The sequence below is a fragment of the Chiloscyllium plagiosum genome, chromosome 18, assembly GCF_004010195.1.
Source record: "Chiloscyllium plagiosum isolate BGI_BamShark_2017 chromosome 18, ASM401019v2, whole genome shotgun sequence".
NCBI classification, from domain to species: Eukaryota; Metazoa; Chordata; class Chondrichthyes; order Orectolobiformes; family Hemiscylliidae; genus Chiloscyllium; species Chiloscyllium plagiosum.
In genome coordinates this window covers 17,148,385-17,171,425 of record NC_057727.1, presented here as the reverse complement: position 1 = coordinate 17,171,425, position 23,041 = coordinate 17,148,385, and the positions used below count along the sequence as shown (strand labels likewise).

The 23,041-nt window shown below is 41.5% G+C and overlaps 1 protein-coding gene across 2 annotated transcripts in view; it reads left to right on the top strand.

Moving 5' to 3' along the window:
- Window positions 1-23,041, top strand: part of LOC122558892 (interleukin-17 receptor C-like) — a 67,152-nt gene that overhangs the window by 22,349 nt on the left and 21,762 nt on the right. For both annotated transcript variants that reach the window (XM_043707807.1, XM_043707808.1), the window contains exons 2-12: window positions 3,761-3,782; window positions 6,876-7,013; window positions 8,664-8,756; window positions 9,488-9,600; window positions 11,003-11,114; window positions 13,182-13,226; window positions 14,395-14,531; window positions 15,757-15,813; window positions 16,847-16,904; window positions 18,031-18,218; window positions 21,771-21,821. In XM_043707807.1, the coding sequence (XP_043563742.1) occupies window positions 3,761-3,782; window positions 6,876-7,013; window positions 8,664-8,756; window positions 9,488-9,600; window positions 11,003-11,114; window positions 13,182-13,226; window positions 14,395-14,531; window positions 15,757-15,813; window positions 16,847-16,904; window positions 18,031-18,218; window positions 21,771-21,821 (1,014 nt within the window). The remainder of the gene's footprint in view (window positions 1-3,760; window positions 3,783-6,875; window positions 7,014-8,663; window positions 8,757-9,487; window positions 9,601-11,002; window positions 11,115-13,181; window positions 13,227-14,394; window positions 14,532-15,756; window positions 15,814-16,846; window positions 16,905-18,030; window positions 18,219-21,770; window positions 21,822-23,041) is intronic.

The window sequence follows — 23,041 nt, the reverse complement described above, 5'->3', positions numbered from 1 at the left end:
GGGAGGTGGGCAGAGGGGGTGGGGTGGCCTTGTTAGTTAAGAACAAAATTAAATCTATGGCACTGAATGACATAGAGTCGGATGATGCGGAGTCTGTGTGGGTGGAATTGAGGAACCACAAAGGCAAAAAAAACATAATGGGAGTTATATACAGACCTCCTAACAGTGGTCAGGACCAGAGACGCAACATGTACTGGGAAATAGAAAAGGCATGTCAGAAAGGCAAGGTCACGGTGATCATGGGAGACTTCAATATGCAGGTGGACTGGATAAATAATGTTGCCAGTGGATCCAAAGAAAGGGAATTCTTGGAATGCTTACAGAATGGCTTTTAGGAAGAGCTTGTCATGGAGCCCACAAGGGAGCAGGCTATTTTGGACCTAGTGCTATGTAATGAACCAGACTTTATAAAAGTTGTTGGTAAAATTCTAGAATCCATCGTTAAGGATGAGGTTTCTAAATTCTTGGAAGAGCAGGGTCGGATTAGAACAAGTCAACATGGATTTAGTAAGGGGAGGTCGTGCCTGAAAACCTGTTAGAATTCTTTGAAGAAGTGACAAGTAGGTTGGACCAGGGAAACCCAGTGCTGAGCAAGGTGAGGGCCCATGGTGTTCGAGGTGTACTACTGGCATGGATTGAGGATTGGCTGTCTGACAGAAGGCAGAGAGTTGGGATAAGAGGTTCTTTTTCGGAATGGCAGCCAGTGACAAGCAGTGTCCCACAGGGTTCAGTGTTGGGGCCGCAGCTGTTCGCGTTATATATTAATGATCTGGATGAAGGGACTGGGGGCATTCTAGCGAAGTTTGCCGATGATACCAAGTTAGGTGGACACGCAGGAAGTGGGGAGGCTGGAGAAGGATCTAGACAGTTTGGGAGAGTGATCCAGGAAATGGCTGATGGAATTCAATGTGAGCAAATGTGACGTCTTGCACTTTGGAAAAAATAATACAAGCATGGACTACTTTTAAATGGTGAGAAAATTCATAAAGCCAAAGTACAAAGGGATCTGGGCGTGCTAGTCGAGGATTCTCTAAAGGTAAACATGCAGGTTGAATCCGTGATTAAGAAAGCGAATGCAATGTTGTCATTTATCTCAAGAGGGTTGAAATATAAAAGCAGCAATGTGCTACTGAGACTTTATAAAGCTCTGGTTAGGCCCCATTTGGAGTACTGTGTCCATTTTTGGTCCCCACACCTCAGGAGGGACATACTGGCATTGGAGGGTGTCCGGCGGAGATTCACACGGATGATCCCTGGAATAGTAGGTCTAACTTATGAGGAATGGCTGAGGATCCTGGGATTGTACTCATTGGAGTTTAGAAGGTTAAGGGGAGATCTAATAGAAACTTACAAGATGGCTTGGAAAGGGTGGACGCTAAGAAATTGTTTCCGTTAGGCGAGGAGACTAGGACCTGTGGGCACAGCCTTAGAATTAGAGGGGGTCAATTCAGAACAGATATGCGGAGACATTTCTTCAGCCAGAGAGTGGTGCGCCTGTGGAATTCATTGCCGCGGAATGCAGTGGAGGCTAAATGTCTTCAAGGCAGAGATTGATAAATTCTTGATGTCACAAGAAATTAAGGGCTACGGGGAGAATGCGGGTAAGTGGAGTTGAAATGCCCATCAGCCATGATTAAACGGCGGAGTGGACTCGATAGGCCGAATGTCCTTACTTCCACTCTAGGTCTTATGGTCTTATAGTGCCGAGACCTCAAGTATGTTCAAGACTGAGATAGACAGATTTTTGATAAGTATGGGAATCGAGGGATATCATAGAATCCCTTTGGTATGGAAACAGGCCATTTGGCCCAACAAATCCACACCAATCCTCCAAAGATTACACCACTCAGACCCATTCCCCTACCCTGTTACTTTACATTTCCCCTGACAATTGCACCTAAACCTACACACCCCTGAACATTATGGGAAATATAACATGGCCAACTCACCTAACTTGCACATATTCAGACTGTGTGAGGAAACCGAAGCACCCAGAGGAAACCCATGCAGACAAAGAGAGAATGTGAAAACTCCACACAGACAGTCACCCAAGGGTGGAATCAAACCCAGGTCCCTGATGCTGTGAAGCAGCAGTGCTAACCACTGAACCATGGAAAGTTGAGTTGTTGAAAGTTATCAAATATACCATGGTCTCATTAGCAAGTTATGAGAAGGTTTGATATCAACAAACACATTGACTTGGATCCCATTTACCACCCTCTGAGAAACAAGAACAGGAAATGACATCACCACAGGAAATGACGCCACCAGTCCAAGGAAACCTAAACACATAAAGAGAAAGCGGGTCACTAATACCAGTGCTTCATCAGAGGCTCACTGATGATGTCACCTATTATGTGACAAAACGTCTGAAAATGAACCTTCCAGCTCAGCGAGCAAACATGATGTCATTAACTGGTGGAGCAGACTCATTGGGTCTGAATGATCTTCATCTGCTGCTGTGTCTTACGGTCTTAAACTGGGCCTGTGAGCTATACCTCGTGTGACTGAAATGAAAGTTAGTAAAAGGGGGAAGTAACTGAGGACAGTAAGAGGCCATTGCTGATACAGAAATATTAATGGCTTCAATCCAACAAAACAGATGGAGAGTGAACATGCAGCAGGTTTGGAGAAAGGAACTGAGTGACTCGACAGATTCTCACTGCAGGAATGGGAGGTGCCTAGAGTGCTTGGAATGTAAAGAATGGCATCTAGCTCAACCAGAATGTGTCTGATAATCCCCTGCTCTACAGTCTTCCTGCAGTTATTAGAAATCTAGTCATGAACCAATCATCATGCAATGGTTGCTGTAATGTTTTGACTGATCCTGGATCCTTTCTGTATTTCCAATCAATCTCATCAGTTTGCAGCTGCTTTTAAGACCATTGGTATCCAGAACGTGATGAACTAAGGCCCTGACTGTGTTTTAATTATGATTTGGAGATGCCGGTGTTGGACTGGGGTGTACAAAGTTAAAAATCACACAACACCAGGTTATAGTCCAACAGGTTTAATTGGAAGCACACTAGCTTTCAGAGCGACAATCACCTGATGAAGGAGCGTCGCTCCGAAAGCTAGTGTGCTTCCAATTAAACCTGTTGGACTATAACCTGGTGTTGTGTGATTTTTAACTGTGTTTTAAGTAGTAGGTAAAAAACCCCATTGTACTATAATCACAAAACAATGGCAGAGGAGTTATTGCCAGTGGGCTGGTCAATATTTATCCCTCAAACAACATCTCAAAAGTAGGTCATTATTGCATATTGGTTTATGGGAGCTTGCTGAGTGTGAATGAGCTGCTGCATTTCCTCCGTTATTAAGTAAGGACACTACAAAAATACATCCTTCTGTAAAGTACTTTGAGACATCCTGGGTGTTAAAAGAAGCTATATAAAAGCAACCTCTTTTCTTTTTTATGACCCTGTTTTCATTCTCTCTCAGACTGAGAATTTATCCTCAAGATGGTTGTTTGGACACGTGGCCACATTTCAGGCACTACTGTAGGTGCAAGTTATTAGCTTTTGTAGACTGTCACTGTTGGAAAGGAGTAATTTTCAAACTTTGCACTTCATTTTATCACCAATTACATCAGGAAAAGTGCAAACCATATATTGACATTTCTGATACTTCTCATTAAATGGTGGAGCAGCTACCCTTTACTCTTTATTGGCAAATCTCTCAACTAACTGGGAAGATAGAATTAAACAGTGATTTTAATAATTTTCAATTTTGACATTTTTTTTCTCTCATTTCTTTGCAGGTCTTTTCATGTGAAGCCAAGTGTAAGTATAATTATAAGTTTGTTGGCATCAAATGCCAATTGTTTAGCTGTAAATTGCATCTTGCCTTTTTATGTTACACTTGATTAATAATCAGCAAAAGCCCCACTCTTCCAACAATTACAACAATGAGATCTGCCCACTTCACAGACTTTCCCATGCTGGCAGGTCAAAGGGAAATTCATGTTGAATTTAACAATGGCAATCTCCTGTTAATTCACATAAGCGACTGAGGTGATGATGCACATTGAGCACACTTAGAGTAAAATCTGGACAGAAGACTTCAGATGTCACATTTTATAACATTAGCAATCATGGCTATCTAATTCATGGTATTTCATTGCAACTAATGTCTTCTAGTATAAACTAAGAGCAGAAATTGCTGCAGAAGCTCAGTAGATTTGCCAACATCTGTGGCAAGAGGAACAGAGTTTAACATTTCGTGTCCGGTATGACTCTTCTTCATAGTTCAAACTTTGGGAATGGTGATGTATATGCTGCTGACAGAGGGAGAATGAAGAGAATAGATTGTGAGAATGCCCAGAGAAAAAGGCAAAAGTGGTGCTAGTGGTGATAAAGGAGGCATAAAGATGTGAAATGGGGTCAATGATGGGATGAAAAGGAAAAAAATAGTCAACAAGACACAAAAAGACATGGCTAGGAGAGTAGTGGGGGAATGTAAGAAAAGTGCAGGACAGATCATGCTGTGAAATTGCGAATTTAATGTCGAGTACTAGAGGCTTTAAATTGCCTGAGCATTACAAAACGTTATTCCTCCAGCTTGCATTGAACTTTATTTCTTCAAGAGGTAGTAGTAGGTGCAGGTACAGTTACAACATTTAAAAGACATTTGGACAGGTACATGAATAGGAAAGTTATAAGGGATATGGGCCAAATGTAGGCAAGTCGGACTAGTTTAGTTTGGGGAACTTCTGTATGACTCTATAACTGTCTATGCATTTCCTTCTTGGTCTCTCTCTTGCTCTGTTACCCTCTGTTTTACCAATCACTACCAGATTTCTAGTTTCTTTCCCCTAAGTGCAAACTCAAGGAATTGTAGTTCTCTTTTTGTGACTAATGATCCCAATGATGGAAACTCCCTGCACCCTTAGAGCTGTTGGGCAATCAGAAACCAGTAGCTGTCCATTCTCTACAGTGTTAGTGGGATCATTTGGCAGCTGTAGACAGTGCAACCAAGGAGAGACTTGGGATCACTGAGGAACTCCGATAGTGGGGAAGTGAGAGAGGTGGGAATGGATAGGGGTACCCGTGTGGTGACTGCCCTTGGTGATTGAATATCATTAACTACCCCCTTGAGGGCCTCAATTGATGGCAAAGTAGAGACCCACCTGGCACCCCCACAGTCTGATTAATTGCCACTGCTGCCTCCAAACTCATCCTGGGGAAGTGCACAAAATTCCACCCAACTCTGTGTTGCCTTTCTATTTACTTTCCATTGTCTTAGATTCTAATGCATCATACAATAATATTGAGCAGATACAGACATGTTTAGCTATATCTAAAACACCAGGATATAGTCCAACAGGTTTATTTGGAATCACTAGCTTTCAAGGCACTGCCTCTTCATCAGGTGGTTGTGGAACAGGACTATAAGACACAGAAGTTATAGCAAAAGGGTTACAGTGTCATGGAGCTGTAATGGCATTTTAAACAAAATGAGATTTAGTCTTTCATCTTTTAGAATGGAATATGCTAGTTTCGGTTCTTAAATGTGTAAATCCCAGAACTCCTTTTAAGTCACATTCTCAAGATAGCTTCAGCATTTCTAACAAGATGTGGCATCTTAGCTCAGACAATGCATTAAAGGTGTGAAGTTTCTCAATGTGTCCCAATGTTGAGTCAGACTGGTTCTATTTCTAATGTGGGACTTATAGAATCTTACCTGGATTTATGCAGTTTTTGAGCAAAATAAAATGTAATTCTGCAAATACAAATTGACCCCATAAACTTATATGACTCAACATTGGGGCACAGACAGACTTTAACCTCACATCTTTAATGCATTGTCTGAGCTGAGATGTCACCTATTGTTAGAAGTGCTGAAGCTATCTTGAGAATGATTTGGAGATGCCAGTGTTGGACTGGGGTGTACAAAGCTACAAATCACACAACACCAGGTTATCGTCCAACAGGTTTAATTGGAAGCACTGTTCCTTCATCAGGTGGTTGACCACTTTATCTTGAGAATGTAACTTAAAAGGAGTTCTGCAATTTACATATTAAAGAACTGAAACTAGCATATCCCATTCTAAGCAATGAAAATCTTAATCTAAACTTGTTTAATATATAGTTACAGTTCCATGACAGCGTAACCCTTTTGCTATAAATTCTGTGTCTTATAGTCCTGTTCCACAACCACCTGATGAAGAGGCAGCGCCTTGAAACCTAGTGTTTCCAAATAAACCTGTTTGACTGTAACCTGGTGTTATGTGATTTGTAACTTTGTCCACCCCAGTCCAATACCAGCACCTCCAAATCATATATCCAAAACAAAATTAAGTTTCTCAGCTTGACTAGTTATCCTAAGTGTAAAATAAGTTTGAAAGCTCAGCACAACCCAGTTGATGGCTTCATATTTTCAGCAGTTCTTAAACTAGCATTAAGAAATTTCAGACTATCAATCTGCCCTAAGATGATGAGATACTGTGGAATTTATCACTCCCTGTGAGGGTGATAGAGGTGGAAGCCCTCCTAACATTTAAGAAGTATTTAGATGTGCACTTGTGATGCCAAGGTATACAAGGCTATGAGCTAAAGTGGTGGACAATAAGATTAAAAGAGTTAGATGTTTATTTTTGACAGGCGCAGATTTGATGGGCCAAAGGGCCTTTTAGTGTGTTGAGACCTCTCTGACTCTACACCTTTGGATTCATTGTGATTTCAAAGTTCATACTGAGGATTATGGGGCAATTATGCTATCATTCCCGCTGTTGCAAAATTTAATGTTTGTGATTTAATGTTAACACCTGATCTGTGTTGGCAATTATTTTGTCTTTGCCCAGTGACCCTTGTACTTTCTGACTTTATGTGCGATGTAACTAGCCTTCCTTGCTGTTTCATAACTCTTTTTGACAGACTGTGGCTGTGAAGAAATTAATGAAGCTATGCCTGTGAACAGACTCCTCCTAAATAACTTAACAACCTCCACTATACTGTACTGCAAAGAGAAATGTAGCCCATGTATACGTGTCCAGCTGACTGTGTCACTGGCAGGTAAGGCTGAAGAATATTAATAATCTCAAACTGTTCAAAAATTCAGAAAATTCAAGGTTATGACTAATGTCTGTGAAAGAGCTACATGTGAGCAATTATTGACTGACATTGAAAGTCTAAGGAAGTACTTTTAGTAGATACATTATGTTTACATTTCAATCCCTTTTTTCTTTATCAGATGAATAAATACAGTTTGATTAGACTAGGTATTGATTGTACACAAATATTTATTGTACTCTATCGGGAAGGGCCAGTTGGTTAAAAGTTTATTTTTCTCATGTGCAATAAAAAGTCTCCATTGCTAGGAGCTGTACCTTGTTAGTAATCATCGCTGACACTTAGCAATGAAGGAGCACCTTAGAAAAAACATTGTACTAATAGATTGCTCTAATTGTTCAGTCTTCTGCAGCCAGATGTCAGTTCACAAGAAAATAAACCATTACTCTTTAGAAAGCAGGTGGGGAAAAGGCAATGGAAATTATTTGAACTTAGTTTATCTGAAAGAAATGGGACAGTGCCACATTGCAATGATAGGACAGAAACAGGCCATTCAGCCCAACAGGTCTGAGCCATTGTTTATGCTCTGCAGAAACCTTCTTCCGTCCTTCTTCATCTGACCCCATCAGCATAACCTTTCCATTCCCTTCTCCTGCACGTGTTAATGTAATTTTCATGAAATGCATCTGTTCTAATCACTCAAGAGGTAGTGAAGATAAAATCAATGTGCACCCTGTGGCACCCTATTTACACCCAGGTGTTATACTTTACATTAGACTAGATTCCCTACAGTGTGGAAACAGGCCCTTCGGCCCAACCAGTCCACACCGACCCTCCGAAGAGTAACCCACCCAGACCCATTTCCCTCTGACTAATACAGCTAACACTATGGCCCAAGAAGGCCACTTTTTCTGGCCTTCCACTGGACAGACCATGCATTTAGCTGGATCATTATTCATTATCATAGGGGAATTGTAAATCGGCTAACTTCTGCAAGCATACTCTCCACTTTGCTGCAGTTTCTGGTGCAGAAACCGTTTGCTCAGACAACGTGGAGAATGTGCTGCAGAGGTTCTGTTGAATTTGGCCCTAATTATTAATGTTCTGGAGGAGACTGAGTACGCCCACTCATTCCTAGAAATTGACCTCCCAGAGTTCCTGTTCCACATTCAAAAGATGGCTGGAAAGGGGTCAATTTGTGATTCTCTCTCACGGAACAAATATTACCCTGCAACCTAGTGAATGTAGTATCACCTTGGTGTGGTAGAGAGAACTCTTCCCTCAGTGTTTAACACTCATTCGTTCCTATAATCTATGCTGGCAGTTCAGTTCAATGCAGTATTGAAGGCACTGCTCAAATGATTGTGCAAGATCCTCTTCCACAGACAGGGCAGGCATGGCCAACTTTCCTCTCTCAAAAGCAATAGTGAGAAAAAAACAGCTTAACTGACTGTTGTTCCTGAAACTTTCCTGTGTGCAATCAGCTGATCCACTTTGCTACACAGCAACATTGACTGCAATCCAAAAAACTCTTAATTAAAGTGCTTTGAATTGTGCTGGAGGCATCTATAGATTGCACACAAATGTACTATGAAATTATCTTAAAAAAAGGTAGGGCAGGCTAATGATTGTAACTTTCCCAATTTGGACCAGGAGGGGAGAGTAAATGGAGTCGGGGTGGAAGTGGAAGCAAGTCCAGTAAAAACAATGCAGATGAAGAAATTGAGGACGAAGAATATAATGAAGGTAACTGTAATTAATATTCAAGAATTATCACCTACACAATGTGCTAGTCAATGACCAGAAATCCAGACTTGCTGGGCTTGATTTTTAAATTGGAAACCCAACACCTAGATGATTGTTTGTATTGGTCAGAGCATTGAGTATGGGAGTTGGGAGGTCATTGATGTGGCTGTATAGGACATTGGTTGGCTCACTATTGGAATACTGCATGCAATTCCCCCTGCTTTGGGAAGAATGTTGTGAAACTTGAAAGGGTTCAGAAAAGATTTACAAGGATGTTGACAGGTTTGGAGGTTTTGAACTATAGGGAGAGGCTGAATAGACTGGGGCTATTTTCCCTGGAGCATTGGAGGCTAAGGGGTGATGTTTTAGAGGGGTATAAAATGATGAAGGGCATAGATAAGGTAAATAGACAAGGTCTTTTCCCTGGGTTGGGGGAGTCCAAAACTAGAGGGCATAGGTTTAAGGTGAGAGGGGAAAGGTTTAAGAGGGACCTAAGGGGCAACTTTTTCATGCAGAGGTTGGTGCATATATGGAATGTGTTGCCAGAGGAAGTGGTGGAGGCTGGTACAATTACAGCATTTAAAAGGCATCTGGATGGGTATATGAATAGGCAGTGATTAGAGGGATATGGACCAAATGCTGGCAAATGAGACCAAATGGCAGTATTGACCAGGATGACCTTGTGAATGTGGGCAGACTTTTGGAAATAAAAAGCCTTCTTTTCCTTTCAGGTTTTGAGTTGATATATCTTTCTGCATATCACTCAACGAATGGGATAAACAGATGCGCACGGCTGAAGGTTCGATTCCATCCCACTGATCATGAACTCAACACATCTCCAAAGGCAAGTGTGAAGAGAAGAGTTGGAACTCCGCACATCTTGCTCACATGCCAACAAATATAATATTAGACCAAATGTGAAAGAACGGGACTCCGTTAGTTAACATTAACACATAGAACAGGCATGCATCTATGCACCACCTATGTGACCTGGGCCACCAAGTTGCCTGTTATTTCTATTTTCTGCTTCTCTCCTACTCTGACACTTCTGCCAATGATGTCTAATGTAAGGTCAAAGAACAGCACTTTACCTTTCCAATTAGGTGCTTTGGAGCCTTCCAAAATCAAAATTGTGCTCAATAATTTCTTCCTGCAACTTCTAACCTTATTGTTTTAAACTAACATATTGCTGATAATGCTGAATCTGTCATGTACTCCTGTTCTAGATCTATATTTTGTTTCCTTGCTTGTTCCACTAACATTTCCTACTGCCTTGCACCATCGTCCCTTTTGTAACCAATCTCCCCTGTCTCCCCTATCTGTCACAGACTTTTGCTTTTGTTCCTCCTGCCTCCCTCTGCTCCATATTTACCACAAATACGAAAGGAGTCATAATTTGTATGGGTAGAGGAAAAGACCAGGAGCCAGGACTGAATGGATTCATCTGGCTATCACATTTGGATTAATTTGCTCCTGCCCTGAATTGACCTAGTATAACCTTGGTGGGGCTGAATAGCCTCCTCCTGTGCTCTACTGTTCTCAGATTCTGTGTGGTGTAGACAGCCTCCTCCGCGAAAAAATTTGAGCTGCCAATCTCAGCCTGAACTGAGATATTAAATTCTTACGTTCGCTTAGGTCTGTTTTGTCTTCTCAACTATACCGAATGGAGGAACAGACGACAATTGTATGGCATATGTGCTACAGGGTGGAAAAGAATGGAATAACAGAAAACATTGCTATCAGAAGTGAGGGACACTTTGAAACTGAACAGTTTCTATTACAACCATGCAGTTGTAGATCAGGTTTTGCCCGAATATGTCAGCTCTTTCAGCTGAAGGTGGCATCGTGGGCAGCAAGATTTACTGGAATGGGACTTTGGACCACAGAGGAAATGTTACGTTCAGGAATTCTGGAAGTACAGGCTTCCTGGAATACTGAATACTCTGCTTGATGTAGAATGGCAACTTATTTCTAAGGAAAAACAAGTTATGACCAAAACATAAGCACACATTTGGTCTACCTCATATACTAACAGACATGGGAAGTTTCCAGGTTATGGGGGAGGGAACAGACTTCTCTCTGTGATGTATATGACACAAAGGAAACGTACCTCAGTTACACCATCTGCTGGCTTATAGAAAACTGAGTAAGCTAACACAACATTTGAATAAAGGTGGTATTGTAGCCACAATAGCCTACAGAGAAAAGCCTACATGTAAAGCATTGTTCTTTACTTTTCTTAATAGGGTACCGTGGAGTTGAGATGCTTTCGAGCATATGTGAGCAGCAACGTTTTAATTAAAGCCTTCCCAAAACGTGCAAACCAGAAGGATTTGCAGCAGACTCATGAAGTTGAAGGTGGGTTGATCCTCAAATTTTCAGAGCCTCTCCTCGTGCTACAGGATACTGTAATGAGTGAGTGGGATCAGCTTTGAAGTGATCACTTTACTTGGGAAGGAGGTTCACTCATGCAATCAAAGTAGTGCACTGACCAGGAGGAGCAGGATATCTGCCATTCTGAATCCCTATGATCTAGCTCTAAATCTGTATTTCTAACCTAGAGCAGAATAAAAGTTACTCACTTACCTGGGGTCGCACGGTGACTCAGTGGTTAGCACTGCTGCCTCACAGCACTAGGGACCTGGGTTCGATTCCTGCCTCAGGTTACTGTCTGTGTGGAGTTTGCATGTTCTCTCTGTGTCTGTGTGGGTTTCCTCCCACAGTCCAAAGATGTGCAGGTCAGGTGAATTGGCCTCACTAAATTGCCCATAGTAATAGGTGCATTAGTCAGAGGGAAATGGGTCTGGGTGGGTAACTCTTTGGAGGGTCGGTGTGGACTTGTTGGGCTGAAGGGCCTGTATCCACACTGTAGGGAATCTAATCTAATCTGTGGCGAAATGTTTTTTGGGTGAACATCCATGCCAAGGGCAAGGCAAGGCATGCTTCAGGAAGGACGTGATGGCTTTAGAGAGAATGCAGCAAAGGTTTATGAGAATGGTTCCAGGAATGAATATTTCCAGACATGTGAAGAGATTGGAGAAACTGAGAAAAGAAGGTTGAGAGGAGAATTGATTGAGACATTCAAAATCATGACAGGTGCAGACAGATAGGGAGAGGTTGTTCATAATGGCTGCAAGGTTGAGAACCAGAGGACAATGATCTTATGGTGAATGGCAAAAAGAAATAAATTCAGAAGTCGCACAACGCCAGGTTATAGTCCAACAGGTTTATTTAAAATCACAAGTTTTCGGAGCGCTGCTCCTGCGTCAGGTGAAGTCATTTCGCCTGGCAAAGGAGTAGCGCTCCGAAAGCTTGTGATTACAATAAACCTATTGCACTATCATCTGATGTCATGTGACTTCTGACCTTCTCCACCCCATTCAACACTGGCACCTCCACATCAAAAAGAGACAAGGTTGACACAAAGAAACCTATTTTTGTAATGAGTGGTTAGGATCTGAAATAGCTGAGAATGCGGTGAAAGGCTTCCAGAAGAAAATTGGATTAACAACGGAAGAAAAAGATTTTGCAGTGTGCTACAAGGAACAAGCTGGAGTGAAGGATTTGATTAGAGACAAAAAAACTGCAGATGCTGGAATCCAAAGTAGACAGTCAGGAGGCTGGAAGAGCACAGCAAGCCAGGCAGTATCAGGAAGTGGAGACGTCGATGTTTCAGGTATAACCCTTCTTCAGGACTGGGGGTGGGTCATGGGGGAGCTGCAGATAAAGGGAATGACGGGGCAGGGTGGTGGAGTAGGGATAGGTGAAGACAGGCAGAGGGTACGACCTGGTTGGTCAATGGGAGGAATGAATCCAGTAGGTGGGAAGGGAGGTTATTTGAAATTGTGGAACTCAATGTGAGCCCTCTAGGCTGTGGAAGATGAGGTGTTGTTCCTCCAATTTTTGGTTTGGTTTGTTGTGGCAATAGAGGTGGCCAAGGATGGTCGGAAAGGGATTGGGAAGACGAGTTGAAATGGGAGGTTCGGTTGGCCCCTGCGGGCCTAGCTGAGATGCTCGGTGAACTGTTCCCTACGTTTACGCTTGATCTCCCCAATGTAGAGAAGACCACACTGGGAGCACCTGATGCAGTAAACACAGTTGTAAGGGAGACAGGTGACCTTCTGTCTTAAATGGAAGGACTGTTTGGAGCCCTTGTTGGAGGTGAACGGGGTGGTGTACCAGCAGGTTTTGCATCTTTTCTGGTTGCAGGCGAAGGACTAGCTGAGTTGCTTTAGAAGGAGGGAGGCTGAATGGCTGTCCATGCTTTCCATATAGTATCTGTTCCGTGATTGTACGATTCTTATAATCTCCAGCTAAAACATCACAGTATTGGGAAATAGTTATCCCTGTGTTGCTTCACTACTGTACAAATTGAATGTGTTGATATGGAATTCCTAACGAGTCTGTTGTGGTTTTGTTTTGCAGATTGTACCTTGGAAGACTTTCTGGAGAACATAACGTGGTGCAAAGGTGAGAAAACAGAATTTGACATTTACTATTTATATACTACGTGCACTTTTAAAATTTATTATTTCTTCACGTCAATGACGTAGAAGTGGCGAAGGAAGCTCCTAAGTTGGGTGGAAGAGTCCATTTCCATGCTGTCTATGAAACGGACAGCAAATAGAAATTTGTAAATGATCGAAGAGGTGCAGGTTAGGTGAATTAACCATGCTAAATTGCACATAGTATCCAGTAATGTGCAAGCTAAGGGATAATTAGCAATGGAAAATGTAGCGTAGTGGGGTAGGGAGGTGGGTGGGGGTGGGATGCTCTTTGGAGGGTCAGTGTGGACTCGATGGCTGAATGGCCTGCTTCTACACTGTAGGGATTTTATGATTTCCTGTGTTAGACTACATAAACATCTGCACAGCTCATAATGAATCTCATAACAAATCTGTAGAATGATAATGAACTTACTAACAAACAAAATTATTTCTGGTAACTGTAGAAGGTCGTGCAACAGTGCTATCTCCCATTTATATAGCACCATTCGCTCAGAAGTATTGGGACCCAATAGAATAGATGACCAAAAGCTTACTCAAAGGGGTGCCTTTGAGGAGAGCCTAGAAGGAGGTAGGAGAGGTAGAGAATCAGAGGACTGGGGCCAGTTGAAGATGCAGTTCCTGAAGATGAAGGTGAAGGAAATCTGGGATATCCAAGTTGCAAGATTCAGAAAGATCTGGAGAAGGGAATTACATGATTTTTAACTGTGTCAGGTAAATCAAACTCAAAACTTACAATTGTGAATTTTGGCAAGTTTGTTTCTGAAGTTTGAGATTCTCAGTATTTTTAAATCCACAGGAGCTTCAAAGCGTTCAAGTGTAAAAATCTTTCACATGATATCTGCAATCTTGCCTTAAAGTACTATTAGAAGAGTGGACAGAATACTTGGAGCTTTTCTTGTCAATAGTTCCTCAATAGATTCTTGCTTAAAATGTCCTGAAATAATGACAGAGAAGAACATTGAAATTACAATTAATGATGTGATATAACTGAGAGACATGACTTTACACCAAACCTTCAGATGCCAGGTTCAGTTTTCACTAATCCTAATGCTTCTTTAACTGAGGGTAATTGCCAATCTAACACGTTTTAGCTTAGATAAGATTCTTCATGTCAATCTCTTGTACTACAGTTCCAAATATAAATACTACACTTGAAGATGAGACACAGGTGGCTGTTATTAACATACCAGAGAATTCCTACATGTTGTTCAAGTATAATGTGGTACCACCTTTCGACAGCATCAACCCCCTGGTTATTGACAACTTGGTAAGTGGTATTAGAAATTCTGTTATTGACATGGCTGTGTAAATCTGTAAGCTCCTGGAAGTTCAACAATTTTATTACATTTCACTATCATGTGAATACTGTCTGTAATTCCACACACAGTGGATATCTCTTACAAGACATCATAGAATGGCACTAAGCAAGAGGTCACTGTTAGCCCACGACTGGGGAATGTAAACCAAGGTAAAAGTCAGACGATGAAGAGAGAAAACATGATAAAAACTTAATCTATATTTGAAGAACAAGCACAGTCATGGGTACTATGTTCTTGGCTGCAGCTTGGGCTGAAATAGCTATCAGTATGGTATTTGGACTGATTGATTTCATTTCAAAGTGTATCTCCTGCTAGCCAGTTAACCTTAACTCCAAATCATAGTGAGTGGGTTTGTGACTACCATGACAGGCATCTAAAAATGCCTGACTCCATTACTCTTTCTCCCCACCCTGTGTCCCCTGAAAAAAATGAGAAACATATTATTCTTTCCACTTTGCAGATTGGAGTGATAGGATTTGCTTAATCACTATCCATTGACTTTTATATTATAAAACGTCGCAGGCTGGATTTATAAGGTTTTCTCAAAAGTTCAATCCAGAAGGTCTGGCTGGAGTTTAAAGAACATAGCAACAGTCTGATTAAAAACTCGCTTTGGTTTCTTTCCCCGAGCAATCTGAGGTTTCAGTTTAACAACTGAAAAACACAAGGTGCCCTAAATATTGTTATCTTCCAGTCTACTAGCACTGTAATGCAGCGCTCCAAAGTTTAATTCATATTCTTACCAGATGCTCAAATGTGGTCATTTGCTTGGTCAAGCCTTGGTCATCAGTCCACTATTTGTAAACCTTGAACCAAAGGAATTTTACACCTTTGACAAATGGATTTGACTGAAGAGCAATTTGGAGACTTAAAGTTGTAACAATGTAAGTAGGAAATAAGAGAGGCTGAGGGTGAAACTTGATGATTCACAACAACAGATTATAATGAATTGGTTACCCCTTTTACACCATCTTCAGATTATTTCAGTGGAAAAGATATTCAGGCAGGTTGTAAAATAGACAGCCAATGTGCTGTCACTGACTTAATATTAGAGCCCAAGACAAATTTCATGCCTATAGAATTGGTTGGCCTGTTATTTGTGCTTCAATGATGGTGAAAGGTGACTTGTTTATAAATATATGGAGTGATGGTTCTTCATTATTGTTCATCCAGAAAATGACTGAAGTACGCCTCAACTTTTCAGACATCGTCCCTTGCTTGTGCGTGCAGGTACGTGTCTATCATATCATTCTATCTGAAATGTGAAAACTAAAATGTGTGAGGGGCTCTATTCCTGAATATTATATATGGCCTGTATTTGTTCTATGTCTGGGTGGTTGCTGTATAGCTTGAGAAATCTGAAGGGACTTACCCTTAAGTAGCTTTAATAAATTGTCCTTGAAGACCAGCAGAACTCCCATGTGGTGGGCCATCTAGTGAGTTCAGATCACTCTTGAAGTTGCAACTGGCAACCCTCTCAAGGAGTTGAATTGAGACTCAGGAGCCTCTCTTGTTGATGCTCCCTCTCCCACCAACCCCTTCAGAATGCTTCTCCTTGAGGCGTTCTTGAAATTCAGTAACATCTCCCTTTTTTTGGTTTCTTTTAAAAGCAGCAGCCATCTTTCTCCTTTCACGTTAACCCATTGAGGAGCGCTGCTCTCAATAGTCGATAAGAACCTGAGGAAGGCTATTTCAGTAGTTTAGGAGCAGTGTCCTGTATAGAGGGCAGAGTTTCCACTGATGTTAATTTGTAAACGAGAGGGAAATTCAATTTTCTCTCTGAAGTCCCTCTCTGTATTATTTCTGAAGTCACAGTTGGTTTTATACCATAAGGAAAAGTTTAAATCAATATCCAATAATATTTTTGTTAAAGAAAACACGTTTGTGTAAATCCTATTTACATTCAATAGGCACCTTGATACCACTGATCAATAACATTTATTTATAAAAGTTTGTTGTGTGATTGAGATTGGTATTTTCATGGGGTGTGTATGACTCCATGTGTAATCTAACTGCTACTTTTCAAGTATAATGTGCTGAGATATGTTTCAGCTGGCTGTGTTTTCTTTGTAAGATTGTTCTGATTACATGTTGTCATTGAAGTTTTGTTTTATTTATTTGAGATCGGGGGCTGGGGGATGGAACTTGTTATATCCTAATGGATTAAAATTCAGTTTCCTGCTTGCAGTGGGCTGCAGGCTAGTTAGAAATGACTGCTATGGTTCAGACTGACTCTGCTTACACATTCCTCTGGTTTTAATAGGCGTGGTCAGCAAAAATCGAAGATGCCATACGTGCTGAAAAATGTCCCTTTTCTCAGTGTGAGTTTGAGTGCTCTGACTTTTGTGGCTTTGTTTAGGTTATTGTATATTTAAAGTGAAGACCTATTTTATTTCTTCAACAATTCTGTCTCCATTGTGTTTTGTTTATATAAACAATTAGCTATGTGATATTTAACATGGAAAGAAGAGGGTTTTAGTAACTTTTCTGAAACACAAATATAATTTGTTACAATAAACACAAATTACTGTGTTTCACTGTGACTGATACAGACTGAATATAGTTGTAATATCTCAATCGCATAGATTATCTGGGGATAAAAATCACTAGTTGAAGGCTGCAGTGGATTGGCTGCTTGTTAGATCAATCATAGAATCCCTACAGTGCGGAAGCAGGCCATTTAGCCCATCGAGTCCACAGCGATCCTACCCAAACCCACCCCATCCCTGCATTTCCAATGCTATTCCACCTAGCCTGCACATCCCTGGACACAATGGGCAATTTAGCATGGCCAATCCACCTAACCTGCACATCTTTAGAGTGTGGGAGGGAACCAGAGCACCCAGTGGAACCCAGGCAGACACTGGGAGAATGTGCATACTGCACACAAGCAGTCACCTGAGGGTGGAATCGAACCTGGGTCCCTGGTGCTGGGGGGCAGCAATACTGACCACTGAACCACATTGCAGCCTGCTGTCCAGTTTTCCTGTCGATCAGTGATATTTTTTAGTGTGTATGTTTTTAAAAGACAATGGCTAATATTTCACTACTTTCCTGATTCATGGGATCATGGGGTAAAAGCCAAGCAGATTCAGGAAGTGAATGACAAGCCAATAAATTATTTGGTATTCGTTATGGATTGATCCAAGAAAATCCTAATATCACCTTTGTGTCTCGCCCAGTCTAGTCAGTGCTGAGGTTCAGTTCTGTACCTCTTTGCAACTGAATGGCCTGCCCTCACTCCTAATTCTTGTGATTGTGTCTAATCCATTGAACCATTCAGTTCCTATTAATAAATAGGAATATTTTCATTTGGTATTACCTTAATCTGTCCATATTGAAAAGGATTTATCTAGTTTACATTTGTGTAGTGCTCCCTCTCAACAAACATTTCAAACATGTGCAGAGCACATTTTGATTTCTGTTAAATGTATTAATTTATTTTAGATAAGCAATTTCAAGAAAACATTTGGAAGCTGAGCGGCCTGGCAGTGGAATACAAAGGGAAAGCACTTCAGTGGACATTCTCATCACCATGCAGTATTGTGGGGGAGATTTCCCTGTGTTCAAAGACTGGAGATAGTGCTGCACTGTGTCATGAGATCCCTCATTCCAGGCAGACAATTCAAATTAATGTAAGTCTTTTCATAGATCATTAACATAATTCTAAGAACAGTCTCGGAGTATTGCAATTCAAGGTGGAGTTCATATCACTGGGAAGTAGCATATGGGATTATGCTGATGGTTGTTCACGGGGTATGTTTATCTGAGTTCACTTCAGCTGAATAAAATGTAGAGTTGGAAAACAAATGTAATGCTCAAATATCCCAGGCCCAGATGAAAGATTCCCCTCCAAAATGTAGACATGCATTCCCTGGATGAAGGAGTCACTGGCTAGCTAGCATTTATTGCCCATCCCTAATTACGCAAAGAGCAGTTCAGAGTCAACCACATTGCTGTGGATCTGAAGTCACGTGTAGGCCAGACCAGATAAGGATGGCCATTTCTACCACTAAAGGATATTAGTGAACCATGTGGGTTTTTTCCTCAGAATCAGTAATGGATTCATAGTCATTATTAGACTCTTAATTTTTATTAAATTCCAATTACACTATCTGCCATTGAAGGGTTTGAATCTGGGACCCCAGAACATTGGCTGGGTCTTTGGATTAATATTCCAGCGATAATATCACTAGGTCATTGCCTAGGTCAACTCCTGTTGTATCCTGTTGTGTACTTCCAGTACTTCTCTTTATTTCCAATTTTCATTCTTTAGTTTGTCATTTTATTATGTACACTAATGATTTAAATCTCTTCATTTCATAGTCTTCTGCTCTTCCTTCCTTTCCTGTTAAGGACCTCATCTGAAGAGTTGTGACTATGACAGTCAACACTGAGACATTGCACTTTATTTTTTTAAGTTCAATGTCAGGCCAGAAATGATAGGATGTCTTGTTTATCCTTAGTTGTCCTGAGTAGGGACTGGTGACCTGCATACATTGCCAGATGTTCCCTTGCTGAAGTTGCAGGTGAATGGTTTGACTTATCACTTTATCAGGGAGTTAGGGGTCAACTTCATGGGCATGGGACTGGTAAACAAATAGAATTGATTGCGTAAAAATAGCAACTTTCCGAACTTAAATATGTGACAGAACCTTTTTGAGTCTTTTTATGACAATCCAATGATGTTGCTGGTAGCAACAATGATGTTTTGAATTCCACACTTCAAGTTCTCCAAGTGATAGATCCTCTTGATTATTAATTGAGATCTATGGATTATGAGCTTGTACTACATTGCCTTATCTTGCAGATTTTCAGCATGGAATCTGGGCCAGGATCCTTTCCTGGTTCTTCCATGCATTATTCATGGACTAAACCTGATAACCTAGGAGCAGAGGCATTTTAATCCTTTAAGAGTTTCGTGAAGCCACTCTCTGAATTTAGACAGAATATTTGTGGACTAATAAGCAGACGCACATCAGCACTTCAACTCACCATTCACAAGAATTTCCTTTCTCATTGAGATTCTATAGATACAGTGGGTGTTCTGTGCTGGGAAGGTTCACCAGATTGTGACATCTGTTACAGTCTAAACAAAAATACAGGGGAAAATGTCATATTTAAAAATGATACATTTGTTTGTGATAGCCCTAACATGTTGTAATATCTCATTTCTTCAACTGTAAGAGGCAATAAGATTTTATTTTCTTTGAGGGATTTTATCACTGGAATTCTCATGCCCTGAAAGTAATGGAAGCTGTCTTGTTAAATTTATTCACAGCAGAATTGGACAGAATTTTGATAGAAGAGGGAGTCTCAGACTATGAGGGAAGACAGGAAAGTGTAGTTGAGACCATAACCAGATTAGCCATTGCCTAATTGATTGGCAGCTGAAAATGTGTTGCTGGAAAAGCGCAGCAGGTCAGGCAGCATCCAAGGAGCAGGAGAAGGGCTCATGCCCGAAACATCGATTCTCCTGCACCTTGGATGCTGCTTGACCTGCTGCGCTTTCCCAGCAACACATTTTCAGCTCTGATCTCCCGCATCTGCAGTCCTCACTTTCTCCCCTAATTGATTGGCAGGGCAGGCTGAAGGAGCTGAAAGCCCTAATCATGCTCTGAAGGCCTATATTCCAGCGTATTATAGAAACAATCTGATCACAGGTTATATATTTTCTGGTTAATTCTTCAATTTTCTGAGGAAAGGTTGGACAGGTTTTACAAACTCATTGGAGTTTGGAAAAATGTAAGACCCTGAGGCAGGCTGAAGAGGATAGATTAGATTACTTACAGTGTGGGAACAAGCCCTTCAGCGCAACAAGTCCACACTGACCCTCTGAAGAGTAACCCACCCAGACCCCTTACCCTCTGACTAAAGCACCTAACTCTATGGGCAATTTAGAATAGTCAATTCACCTGACTTGCACATCTTTGGACCGTGGGAGGAAACTGGGGCACCCGGAGGAAACCCATGCAGATGCAGGGAGAATGTGCAAACTCCACACAGACAATTACCCAAGGCTGGAATCGAACCTGGGTCGCTGGTGTTGTGAGGCAGCAGCGCTAACCACTGAGCCACCGGGCTGCTCTCAAGATCAGAACTTGTCTAGGATTTGAACCTGGGACCTCTTGCACCCAAAGTGAGAATCATACCCCTAGACCAACAAGCTGCTACAAGATGCTGAGAGATATTTTGTGGTTGCGCCCTAGAAGGCAATTTAAAAATAAGGGGTTTTATTATCTGACGGAGATGAGTAGAACTTCTCTTCTCTGAGGATTGTTCATCATTTCTAGAGAGACCAATGGAGGCTAGGCCAATTAATATATTCAAGGTTCAGTTAGATTTTTCAATGATGATTTTTCTGGCAGGGGAGGCTGGAAAGTGAAGCTAAGCTCACAATCAGATCAGCCACAGTTTTATTGAATGGGGTCCAGGGGCCAACTCCTCCTTGTTATGATGTTCTTATGGGGAGGGAATGCACTGCCATGCAGCACCCACTGAATCAACTGAAGGGTGGCACAGTAGCTCTGCGGTTAGCACAGCTGTCTCACAGCATCAGGGAGTCAGGTTTGATTCCAGCCTCAGGAGACTGTCTGTGTGGAGTTTGTATATTCCTTTTACACATCACCCCTGCCCCATGTCTATGTGGGCATCCACCAGGTGCTCTAGTTTCCTCCCCCAAGCCAAAGATGTGCAGGTTAGCTGGATTGGCAATGGTAAATTGCCCATAGTGCCCACTGGTGTGCAGGCTAGATGGATCAGCCTTGGGACATGCAGGGTTACAGGGATAGGGTAAGGGCAATAAGTCTGGGTGCGATGCTCTTTGGAAGGCCAAATGGTCTGCTTCCGCATGATAGGGATTCTATGATTGAAATCTATTCATAATAATGTCAAAACTGAGGCAGTACTGCAGTGCAGAGGATTATAGAGACAATCTGTTGCTAACTAATATCAATATAGCTGATAATCTTGATGCTAATGTCTGTGTCAATATCGCTGCTTCTGTATTGGTAGTGGCTGTGTCATAGTCTGTGCTAACATTGGTATTTCTCAGAATATTTATTGCTGGAATGAGTATAAGTAAACACACACAAATCTAAACCTGAATACAAGTCTTTGAATCTTTAAATGCTGTTCTCTGTCAAAAGAGTATTATTCTCAGCTTTTTCATTTTCTCTTCCAAACAGAAACTGAGTGAATTCCAAAGTGTGGATCCACACCCCTCTCTCTGCATCAAGGTATTTATCGATGCTACAATGAGTTAGATAATTTTAGTTCTGAAGATGGATCACAGGACCCGAAATATTAACTCTGATTTCTCTCCACTAGTGCTGCCAGACTTGCTGAGATTTTCTAGCAATTTCTGTTTTCGTTTCAGACATTTTTATTTATGTGGCTTCTTCATCTACTGCATCTTTTTATCCTTTGGTACTTCAGCACTCCTTATGGATTAAATATATTCTTTCCCTTCCTACCTTTCACATTTTTGCACATGAAATTGCACCTCCATTGTTCTCTCCTTATTAGAACCTAACTAATCTACCAATAAAGTTTCGATTTTGTGTCAGAAGTAAAACACTACACACTGTTAAATTTCCATCATCCATCTCTGTGTTCACTGAGCTGCATTGATTCTTATTCACTGAAGTTTCCATTTCAACATTCCCATTTTTGTTATAAAATTATGTAAGTGATTTGGATGTAACATAGGCGGTATGGTTAGTAAGTTTGCAGATGACACCAAAATTGGAGGTGTAATGGACAATGAAGAAGGTTACCTCCAAGAGCACAACGGGATCTCAATCAGATGGACCAATTGGTCGAGGAGTGGCAGATGGATTTTAATTTAGATAAATGTGAGGTGCTGCAAAGGCAAATCAGGGCAGGACTTATACAGTTAATGGTAAGGCCCTAGGGAGTGTTGCTGAAAAAAGAGACCTTGGAGTGCAGGTTCATAGTTTCTTGAAAGTGGAATCTCTGGTACATAGGATAGCGAAGAATATGTTTAGTGTGCTTTCCTTTATTGGTCAGAGCATTGAGTATAGGGGGTGGGACAGCATGTTGCGGCTGTACAGAACATTGGTTAGGCCACTGTTGGAATATTGCATGCAGTTCTGGCCTCCTTCCCATCGGAAGGATATTGTGAAACTTGAGAGGGTTCAGAAAAGAGTTACAAATATGTTGCCAGGGTTGGAGGGTTTGAGCTATAAGGGGAGGTTGTGTAGGCTGGGGCTATTTTCCCGGGAGCATGGAGGCTGACGGATGACCTTATAGAAGTCTATAAAATCATGAGGGGCACGGATAAGGTAAACCGACAGGATCTTTTCCCTGGGTTGGGGGAATCCAGAACTAGAGAACATAGGTTTAGGGTGAGAGGGGAAAGATATAAAAGGGACCTCAGGGGCAACTTTTTCACGCAGAGGGTGGTGTGTGTATGCAATGAACTGCCAGCAGGAGT